The 11,871-nt window shown below is 39.0% G+C and overlaps 1 protein-coding gene across 1 annotated transcript in view; it reads left to right on the top strand.

Annotated features, from left to right (window-relative positions):
- The first annotated feature begins 321 nt into the window (after positions 1-321).
- LOC310997601 (F-BAR and double SH3 domains protein 2-like) overlaps positions 322-11,871 on the top strand; it is a 34,397-nt gene continuing 22,847 nt past the window's right edge. The window contains exons 1-3 of the mRNA XM_083987365.1: positions 322-527; positions 3,514-3,611; positions 7,036-7,081. Of these exons, the coding sequence (XP_083843491.1) occupies positions 507-527; positions 3,514-3,611; positions 7,036-7,081 (165 nt within the window). The 5' untranslated portion in view covers positions 322-506. The remainder of the gene's footprint in view (positions 528-3,513; positions 3,612-7,035; positions 7,082-11,871) is intronic.

The raw sequence follows: 11,871 nt of genomic DNA, 5'->3' as shown, positions 1-11,871 counted from the left end.
TTCTTTTCTTTTTTTTTTAAAAACTCCATGTACATGTGAATATGAAGTGTTTTGCAGTATTTATTTTCCAGCTGATCAACTAATTAATGACTGACTTTATTTTATTGTTTTGTTTTGTTAGAAATAGTAATGATTTTGGTCTGGTAATAATTAACAAAGCACAGAAATTAATACCTATGTGATATGAAATGTTCTGTGTGAAAGCTCGGCTTTAATTTTGAATTTCATTTCCGGATGTAACGCTGTAGTCGAGGCTTTTAATTCGAGTGTGTGACCGGAAGTGTGCTTTTATTGTGGCAAGCTTGACACCCCAGTGTTTTCTGTTCCCTGGGGCCACAGTGTTTTCAACGGGACTCAACTTACTACTTACTGGACTCGCCATGGCCGCTTGACCCGGGGGCTGAAAATTACCCTTCTGGCCATCATTTCTTCGAGACATTTGCACAAACTTTTTTTTCCAGATAAACTTTTCGCCTTTTGTATAGTTTTTATGTCAAGAAATAAGGATGCAACCCCCACCGAGAAAGGTGAGTTTTTCCCCCGTCGTAGCCTCCACAGCTAACGTTACTTGTCTGGAAGCGCTCTCGACGAACTGGTGCATATTTAATGGTTGAAAGTGTACGCTTTGTTGCTGGTCGGCTGCTTTAAACGATGAACTTACCTCTTTATTTCTGCAAACACGCACTGCTTTGTTGGCTTATTAGTTCACTTGGCTCCTGCTGTTTCTTTAAATAGCAGCAGTGGAAGAAAACTTGTTAAAAAATGCCCCATGTGCCGCAGTTTTTTTTTTAGGGGGAATAGCTCCGTGAACGTGCCCCGCTCCCTCTCCAGTGTCCTGCCAAACACAGCAGAAAGTCTGACACCGTAGCCCGGGTCTGCGTGGTGTCCGCAAACATCGTGCCGCTGCGAAAAAACTCATCATATTTTAAGAAACGACTTAACCGAGGTGTTGTGTTACATCGGCGCACAAATGATTCACCGAGCAACACGTAGGTTCAAGTAAATACCACTTTGGTCCACAGTGGTCTCAGTGCCTTCGGCGGTCTAAGTTGCAGGCTGAGGAGAAAAGACTGCGGGCTGTAGTGTGTGAAAAGCAACAATTTTACACAAATCAAACACAAGATGTGATTTTTGAGTATGCCGAATTTGACACTGGTGTCATATTTAGTAGGGAAGTATCAAACTGAGCCATGATCCGACATTTAAGTATGTTTGACGGCGTGGATCAGTAAATTGACAGATTTTTCTATGTAGTTTGGACTTTTTTTTGTACAAGGGGAAGTCTGGTGGAAAAAGAAGAAAAACAATCGTTGTCGTCAAAGAGTATTTATAACTTTAAAAACAACACGGTGTGAGAATAAAAGATGGTTTGAAGTGTTTTAGCTGGAGAAATAAACGTAAAAACACAAATCTCTGCAAAGTCTGATTCTGTGCGAAAAAATGTTGATGTGGGATCATATTTCAATAACATGGCTCAACAGCACAGAAGATTGACCATTTGTTCCCCAGTACCTTTTTCAAATATTGTGTTGTTTAATGCAGTCGCAACACGTATTGTTTCATGGTTGTTTGTGTATACATTTGTGTGTGTGTTTTATTTTACATGAAGTTGGACAACTTAAAAGGCCCAAAGTAATTATTATAATATGTGTTTTGTTATAGCTGTAGGCCTAGTGGACATGATTTTTAAATTACATTAATAGTTTGTGGTGAATATCATGAAGTTAGTGTCCTGACTCTGGAAATTGATAGATGACTCCAGGTGCAGGTACTATCTCTAAAAACCTAGATTTGAACAACAATATCAACAGGTTGTGATTATCATTAGTTTGCATTTGTAGGCTAGTGTAATATAGAATCCACAGTTGTTAATATTATCAGCTTCATTTTCCAGTTTTGACCTCTGATCTGGATCATAAATGAAAGAACACAGATGTTTTCCCGTAGACAGCTTGCCCAGTTATCAGTAATGAGACCTGCTCACTGCACTTCAGTGTATCTGACAGCCAAACCCAGAGAGACTCGTTCTCACCTGACAATGACCAGAGCTTTTTGTTCATTAATACTAATGAGTTTAAAAAAACAGCAGAGCTTGGCCTCAGTCAGTTGCTTTAAAGCCATAAAATATGTAGAAAAAGTTGTATTTATCGCAGAAGCGCTCAACTTGTTATGGTGAATTCTGTTATTTGATTTGCCACTTGATTATTTGGGTGTGAAGCTGAAATAAATACACATACATTGGTAATCCTGCTTTAACCTCATGTTGATGTTTATCACTTGCAGTATATTTTGAATTGGGGACAGTTAGATAAGTCAACACACCAATCTGCTGCGATCACTCAATCTGCCACTGTTTCTCAAATCTTGGGGGACTTGTGAAAACACAGACCCGTATGAATGCGTTTTTGGCATTTTCAATTCAAAAATAAATTCAGAGATTATAAAAATTGCTGCTGATCATTTTTATCTTTGATCAACAAAATTATTAATTGACTAACTGTGTCAGCTCTAACATAAACAGAACATATTTCTTACTTACTAATACAGTAAGTAGTAAGAGTGATAGCACTATTTGGTAGTTTGAAAATATGTTCAGGTCTTGATTGATTGATATCCACCACTGACTGTTTGTTCTGTGATTGGCAGACTGGAGATGGGGATGTTAGAGGATCTGAAATATTTTATATTTTTTTCCTTATTTTTAGCAAACTCCATGAAGACCACGACTAGGCTAACTCATGTATTCTGCAGCGAAGGCTGTTGAATCTTATTCCTCTGTGCCACACAGCTCCATTATTGTCCAATACAAATTCAAATTCAGTTTTATTTGTCACTTCCATGAAAAACCTGTTTAACATGGGAGCGAGAAGCTGTTCTCCCTGTCATGTTGTATGCAAAGACAAAAAAGGGAGACACATTTAAAATAACAATAATTCTAATAGTTTTATAGATATATTATAGGTAAGATAAGTAATCAATCAGTCATGAAATGAATTAATTAAATAAATTAATATTGAAAGTATGTAAACAATTGTCAGTTGCTGCACTGATTCCATTCACAATCATGTATCAAAGAAAAGTTGAAGCAAAGTAATTTTGAACTATTTTTTTGCTTGAAAAATAACTAATAATCAAAATAATCTATGACCAGAATAGTTGATGATCAATGTGTTATCTTCATGTTAAGGTGCGATTATTTAACTTGATCCCATGTTCGTATATAACCGCTGTTGACGACACTCCCTGTTGTCAGTAATGAGACCTGGTCACTGCACTTTATAATTGATCTTCCAGCCAATTAGAAACCCAGAGAGACTCTCACCTGGTCAGAGCTGCTGTATGATAACGAGTGTGGCTCATTTTCACTAATACCAATTGTGAGCTCAGCTGAATCAACACAGGCCTCTAGAGTAGATGGTGAGCCTGCAGGGAACAGAAACGCTCTCTCAGGAGAAGAGAGGTGTTACTCTCCAGATTCTCTCTAATAAACCTTGTTTTCTGCTCCTCCTCCAGGTCCGGGTCACCCAGGAGCTGAAACACACTCATGCCGAGCAGATGAGCAGATTACACATCAAACACCAGACAGAATGTGACCTTCTGGAAGACCTGAGGTGAGCGGTCAGGGGTCAAACTGTCCTCAAGTAGACGGGGTGAAGCCTCCTTTCCAGTGAATGTGCTTGGAAAGAAACATCCCCAAGATGAATCAGATATTAAATTTGAGTCCTGATACTTCAAGCCTTATCTTGTAAAAAAAAAAAATCAGTAACACCACAGACTTAAACAAGCTAGCAACATCAAGCCCAGAAGTGAAATAAACACAAGTTTGTATTGGAGCTGGTGTTGTTAATATGGCCTCAGCTTTTTCCCAAACAAACGAAAGCACTTTTGAATTCCAGACAGTAATTTCTGTTTAATTTAGGCCTAACAGGACTGCCAAATCTCAACAGATGGAGGTGTTAGATTAATTTGTGAGGGAATATGTAAACGTCTTAAGTGGAACATAGTTATTCATTTCCAGAAACTATCCAGCAATGGGGAGATGGGAATCTGACTTCCACGTCATGGTTATATACTGATACTGGTATGCACTTCCTGGCCATGTGCAGGGCCATTGTCAGAAACTTATTTTGGAAGTTTCTTAAATGTGTGCAAATGGTTGTAAAATTCCCTAACAAGTGGCAGTTTAAGTCTTTATGTTGAAGCATCCTACAACAGTTAATTATAGGGTTCAGCTTGTTTATACTTACATCCAATTAAAAGCCAGACACTGGTGTTATCCGCCTCCCATCGGATGAAGTCTGTTTTCTTACATTCTTCTAGAATTGATTTGTTTCACGCTATCGCTCTTTGGTTTGACATAAGAATATTGATATAGTTTTGAGTGTAGTTTTAGTGTCCTGTGATTGTCTGAACTTTGCTTCACAAGACTTTAAATCAATGACATACTTATCTTATCAGTAACTAAATCCAAAAACAAGAGTGTGTTTGTGTTGGAATTGAAGCATCAGGTTGAGTGGACGTTGGTGTTTTGGAGACAGAGCTTTTACATTGTGTTCAGATGCGTAGGCATGTTAAGGGTTGAAAAGCCAAAGGTTGTGGTTGCATTTCCAGCCTTAGTGTTGGGTTGAGTTGACAGCCTCCTGGCTCCCCACTTCCTGTCTGTGGTTGGTGGCAGAGCTCTCTGAACCTCCAAACAGCTGGAAGTTAAGGTCATAGAGAGCTGCCAGATGTTCTGACTGCCCCGAGTTGCACGCCGTGGGAGGCTCAGTAACATTTCTCTGCCAGAGACAATGTGAAAACTCGCCTGGTGGAGAATTCACAAGGGTCACTCCTCTCTGATCTCAGACGAGAAATGATTCAGCAAACTGGAAATTGCATCTGGTTGTCAGCAAAAGCTCTGTTTGGGAAAATGACAGGAAGTGAGGTTGGGGGGAGCAAGGGGGGTAGTGGAAGAGAAGGAGCTGTGGAAATGTAGACAAGAGGAAGAGAGGGAAGCTCCCAGGAAGTACGCCAGATTGTTTAGAGTCGGGCGGAGCATGACAGTCGAGTCTGGACATGTTTGATGACTTAATGATGATTTGGCTGCAGTCAGGTTTCTCCCAGGGCGCTGACCTCTCTTCTGCTCTCAGACTTTTGTCTAGTTTAGCCCATTTCTGTTATTGTAAATACGCCCCATAATAATGTTTACTGACATGCCTCACATATCTCAACATATTGTGTATATATGTTTACAAAAACCAGCCAAACATTTATGGCTATGTATGAAAGAAATAAGTAATATTTTAGTTTGTTTGAGTATAAGAATCAAAAGTGTTTCTTTATAATCTCACAGTTTTGCTTCAAAATCTGTAGCTGCAGCAAAACCAACAAAAATGGTGTAAAATCATTATAGCGTGATCAGAAACATCCATGTTAAGCATCACAGGAAGAGCGAAACGAGGGGAAACGGTCTGGAAAATATAAACAATTAGTTTAGAGAGGATCTGGACTTTCCTTTCTGACTCACAGAAGAAAGAAAATGCGGTGGCTTAGTAGAAGGAGAACAAACTGTAAGCACTCACGATAAAGGCACTGTTATGACAAGATAATCGAATGATGAAAACTCACCACGCCAACAGATTATTACTAAGTCAGCCTGTCACAAGCACCTTGGACAGTGTGAGTGTTACTGCCTCTGAGTTATGAGGTTAAACTTTTAAAGGTACAGCTCAGCTTGTTTCCTGTTGAATCTGGGTGTTTGGTGGCACAGACCACCTGACTTCAGGGCCGCAGCCGTGTTGTGTTTGGCAAAGGAAACAGTGTTTCAGCGAGACAGAAACACACCGACGTACCGCGCTGGCTCTATGTTACATGACTCTGTGATGGTTTTACTGGGAGTCTTTTATTTTTCTGTTGGGAAACATATACTTTGAAATTTTAAGTTTCTTCAGTTACTCTGTGATGAGGCATATATCCATTAACCATAGCCAGAATTATATGGCTAAATATATTTCCTTAATTATAACAGGTCCTATAATTGTAAATCACCCTTAAAAACAAGAGTTTACAAAGTACATTCACATAAAAGCAGAAAACATACAAGAGAACGATGGCAGAGGAACCATATAAGAACCTGAGCAATACAAGAATATAACATACATTGAACCAGGAGGACTGAAGTAAAATGAAAGCTAATGCCAGCAATTAAAGCAGATAAATAATTAGAAGGTACAAGATAAAATAACATAAAGCCTGTCATGTCAACAGGCATAACCCCAAAAATATATCTATAGATAGATAATACCACAGGATTGAACATTAACTTAAAGAAAAAGCTGAGAATTTTAGGAAATAGACTCACTTTGTTTCTCGTTGAGAAGATTGATGTCACTCTCATGTCTGTCTGTTTAAATATGAATCTCTTAATTAATTAGCAGTTGGCACAGATTATCATTAAGACTGGAAACAAGGGGAGAAACAGCCAGCCACTGTTTCCCAAAAAGCACATAAGCCACCTTTTCATATTTCTGCTTGTTTACAAATTACACAAACTAAATGTTATATGTGGTCTGAGACTTGAAGTTGACAAATATTTGATAAGATCATGATCGTGTGTTGACCCAGTCACTAGATAGACGGTTGGATTAACAGTTGGGGTGGGGGAAAAATCGAAGAATTGATTTGTGATTGTGATTGCATGGCAATATAGTATCGATACAGATGCCAAGTATTGATCCGAACAGACTAAGACGTTTATCTTTTTTAGAAAAAACAGACATTGACAAAGTTTTCATCTGGAGTCATCGTTTGGAGTTGGAAAAAAGCTAATAAACCACAATATATTGCATTATTTTTATCGTATCCAGACACAAGTATCGTGATAATATCGTATCACAGGGCTTCTGGTGATTACCACCCCTAATGAACTGGTAAATTAAGGTTGACATGGAGTGTAATTTAGAGAAAGCAATAGTAAAACAACATTTCTCTGTCTCCATTCATCGTGATAAACTTGCCTCATCCTTTATTCACACTCACTTTCTTCCTTCTTTTTAGGACCTTTAGCCAAAAGAGGGCGGCTGTAGAGAGAGACTACGCCCAGGTAAGTAAATCTAAACTCGATGTGGTCTTTCCTACAGTGTGATTGATCCTTGTCAACACCATCATTGCCCCGCCTTGTCATTTGCGTGTCTAAAATTAGTCCCTGTTTTATGATACTGTCCTCAAAAGACACCATATGACAGTGGGGTTGGAGGATGTGGCTCTAAAGCTCCTCGTTTCTCATGTGGCTTGATAACTCATGAATGGCAACCAGCCGCAGAAACAAACACCACAACACAGAGAGAGAGAGAGTGATCTCCCGGCTCGTTTCCTCCTCGCCGTGTTGTTTTTGCCCGCAGCTCCCTGAAGACGTCGACAGTCCGTTCTGGACGTTCTGGCTGTGCTCAGGTTTTGCAGTCATGTGAGGAATGTCCACCACCACTGTGAAGAGAGGGGGCACGTCTGGCGCTACCCAACCGTCAGCCTTTGTGTGTCTGTTTGCCCATGTGCGTTCAGGCACAGAGTCATTCAGATAGTAATGTTGACGATATGACACAAGTCTGGATTTAATTTTTTTTTTTTTGGGGGGGGGGTTCTTTGAAGCCGCTTTAAAAATCATCTGGAGCTGCTTTCACAGCAACAAGTTGTTCAGCTCCAACTTGATTGACAGTTCACTGGATCATGAACACATGAGCTTATTTTTAGTTTCAGATGGCTTGCCCTCTAATACAATGAAATTACATGTTATATTTAGAAACTTTGTTCAATGGGTTATAGAGTAAGCCAACATTTACAGAATTATTACAATAGGAAATCCGTCCCAAACAACAGTACATACATACATACATACACATATGCACTTAAAGGTAAGATCAAGCGATATGTATATTTATACAGTATATATTTAGTATATATTTAGTCGACTAATCAACGAATCATGTTGATTTTCCCTCATTAATTCATGATCTCATTTGTGTCTTTTTCCGCACCAGAGAGAGAAGTACATTTAATACTTCAGCTGGCCTAAGATAACAATAACAGGACATTTTGCATCCTTTTTCTTATCTCACGCATTACGTTCGCGTGCACAGCATGCATCACTGTCTCTCTTTTGGGGACATAGCGATGAGTAGCTACATGAGTTTGTGCTGTGATTTAATGAGTGTGTTTGGTGAATGACATTGTGTTCCATGATTGTTGTGTGGGCATGATATGTTGTGCATCAGTGCTTGTTGCCGGTTCAGGGGTGGAGTGCCATAGCACCATGGACAGCGCTGGTTTTTGTGTGTAGTGGGTGTATGCGCGTGTGTGTATACAGGTGTTGTGTGATCAATAGATAGAGAACGCATCATTCAGTTTAATCTTGTAAATAAAACTTACGGCCTAAATTCAATTTTCCGTCCATTGAAGGGAAACGACATGAAGTGAGGAGAGACGGAGGGAAACAGAGGGAGAGACAGAGACACAGAGAGAGAGAGAGACAGAGAGAGAGAAAGAGAGAGAGACAGGTGGCTCCTTCCAGACCCAGGACCTTTTCTCTCCCTCTGACCCTCTCGGTGCTTTGGGACCTCCTCATGGACAGGTTGAGAATTACTGATGTTTGCATCAAAATAGGCTATATATCACAAATTATTAGAAAATAAAGAAATTCTATGTCAAATCACACGTTCAGCAGCACTGAACAACACCCCCATACAGTCAGCATGGTGCAATCTTTTTTTCATAACCCCATGTTATGAATTCGACTGTGAGAGTGGCAGTCAGACTCGAATCAACGAATCGTCAACTATTCGGGTTCACCCCTACAATATAATGTATATTTAAGTGTATAACAGCTCCATTCACTCAACAAAAAAGTTAATCATAGGGGTGGGCTTATTAACTATAATGATTCAAACTATGACAATGGATTTAAGGAGAAGAGGAAGAAAAAAAAACACTTGATCATCTGTGAAATATAAATCCTTAACATAATCAATAAATGCCATAAATATAATATATTCACAAATATAAGCTTTGGCTTTAATCTGTAGAATTTGACATGGAGAATTTGATAAAATCTGCCTTATATATTATGCATTGAGTGGCGCTTGGTCTGTCAAAAAAGAAAGTTTTACATAAAAATACTTTGCATCGTTTGGAGAGGGAAACTGAGGCCTGCAAATGCTCGTTCACTTCTTCTGATGTTTCTGTGGATATGAGCCCAACAGAAAGAATTGCAGAATACAGAATTTACTTTAGTGAAAAATGTTGTTGCTTCATACAAGATGTAATGTTTTTGTGTTCATAGCAGGCTTTTGATTATCATTCAGAAGTATCTTGCTCCTTGATGCCTCTCTTCCACTGGGAGAACCTCACTTACCATGCAGCAACATGTCTTCTGTATTCACAGCCTGCATTTATTTTAACAGGGTGAAAACACTGTGTAGCACAATGTAGGGTAAATGCTCAGCATAAACCAAGATTTGTGCTGTCTAATTTGATGCACAGCTACTTTGTGTAAGTGCACTCACATGAGCGCTGATTGTGGTTTCAGATGGCTACTCATTCAGCTTTAATTAAAAGCACGAGCGCAAGATAACTTCATCAGGAAGTCCTCAGGCGGCCTTCAAAGCAGGACGAGAATTAACAGGATGATTTTAGCCTGATGACAGAACGCCAGGCTGAGTCTGACCGCCGGGCCTGAGGAGTGTTTTATACAGGGGGACAGGAAGGCAGAGATTGTTGTGATCGGGTTTCCTTGAATGAACCACAACAGCAAAAGTGGTGGAACAGTCGGTCTAACAGGTAATCTTGATTTTGGGGCTTCGGCCTCATAAATGCATTTTATTAAATACAACATGTATCTTAAAGGAAATCATGTGGCTACATGAGGTTAAAGACAAAGTCTTGAATACACATCGATTATAAAGCTTTGCAGCACAAGTCTTCCTGTGAGCAGAAGCTAAAAGGGGAAAACACGCTCTGACTCCTGCTGTTGTAAATCTCTGTTACCTATTTGTACATTATTTATCCTGCTGGGCCCCTGGGACGTGTTACCATGTCACCTTGCATGAAAGACTGACATCGTCTCTGACTGTGGAAAAAGAAGCAGAAGTGCCACACTAAACTATGCACCAGAAAACCCTGGTGAGCAGTGAGCACTTACAAAAAATATTGATCCAGCACAATAACAAATCTGTAATTATTACCATCAGCTCAACTGTGTTTGGGCTTGCATTTTTTTTATGGTACACACCCTCTTGGACTTATTCCTGATTGGCTGCTGCGTCCTTTTAAAATTGTGAGCATGTGTCTGGCAGCCGAATCATCACTGTGGTTATCAGCTGGTTTATAAACGGACTAAGAAGAGAATAAACAATGGAAAAGACTTTTGGAAATGATGAATGGAATGATGTTTTAATTTCTAAAATAACGTTCACAGATAAAGTGACCTTCCCCTCGCACATATGTAAAACTGTTAGTCACCCAACTTGAGCATTGACAAAGAAAAACAGTAGAGAAGGAACAGTGGGACTGAAGCATGTGTAGCCTGCAGGCACAGCTTTTGTAACACTGTGCATGTGTGTTTTATTGGATATGCATGCCCAAGTTATACCTTTGTTTTCAAAGTCTGATTTTGTTTGAACAAAGCAGTGAAGCTCTGTCTGTCTTCCCCCACTTATTAAAAATATTGAATCTATCATTTAGTCAGTTTTAGTATAATTTCCTCAAAGTCATTTATTTCTTAATTTCTAAAACCAACCAGTAAACTCAATTGATTAGTTGATCAGCAGCAATATGACTGTTATTAACTAATGTCTAATATTTTGAACCTAATAATAACCCATCGCCCGTTGATGGTAGAGTGTGAGAAGGTTTTTACTACTTTCAACCTGTAGACAAAACATTCACGTCATTAAATGAAGGAGGCGGAAAGGACATGAGGAATTGTGTGAGGTAGAGTCCAAAGATTTTGTCGGTGACTCACTTTTCAGGCGGAAATACCAATTTTTTAAATGTCTTATCGTTGTGAATATATTAATAATATAGGCTACTGAATATATTTATATTGTAGGCTGTTGATGGGACAAAACAAAACCTGTTAAGCCATCACAGGGTTCCTACGTAAGTATGGAAAAGTATGGAATTTGATTTTATACATTTCCAGGTCTGGAAAAGTATGGAAAATGGAAATTATTGTATGGAAATATATTTATCTTAATACTTATCTGGGTTTGGTCTTATCTGAAGTTATCTGGGTTAATTATTTTTGTATGCGCTATTGTACCTATAGCTACAATCTCCTGGAAATTATTTGGTTACATAATAACATACAGAATAATGAAAACAAATGATTAATTGCATGATTTAAAAAAAAAAAACTATTTTTCAACTATTTACTCAAATATCACACATTATTTGAATTTCTTTACCGAGAAGTCTGGAAATTAGGGTCTGGAAAAAGTATGAAATTTGGAAATTTCAAATGTGTAGGAACCCTGCCATCATCTTGTCTGTGGTACATTGCACTGGACATTTCCCCCTGTTTATTGACCTTAGACAAGTTTCTGGAGAAGATGATCAGATGAATTGATAATGGGAATAATTGTTGGTTGGTTGCAGGCCTTAAATGAAGAGAGTGTCTCCATTGCCTGGCTTATTGGTTTGAAAGGTGTTCTGTGTGTCTGGGCTGTGCTGCCTACTCGTTATGTGATCAATTAGACACCCGCTGCCAATGGTTGAATCAAAGTGGGTCAGAGTCTCTGGAACACTTCGTCCCCTTTCGTTACAACCCCCTGTTTTCTTTTTCTTTTCTTTTTTTTCTGTACGCGCCTTTTTCTGGGTCTCTTACACCTGCAAGCTTCTTTA

Source organism: Trachurus trachurus (assembly GCF_905171665.1).
Source record: "Trachurus trachurus genome assembly, chromosome: 14".
Taxonomy (NCBI): Eukaryota; Metazoa; Chordata; class Actinopteri; order Carangiformes; family Carangidae; genus Trachurus; species Trachurus trachurus.
This window is presented reverse-complemented; position numbering and strand designations above follow the sequence as displayed.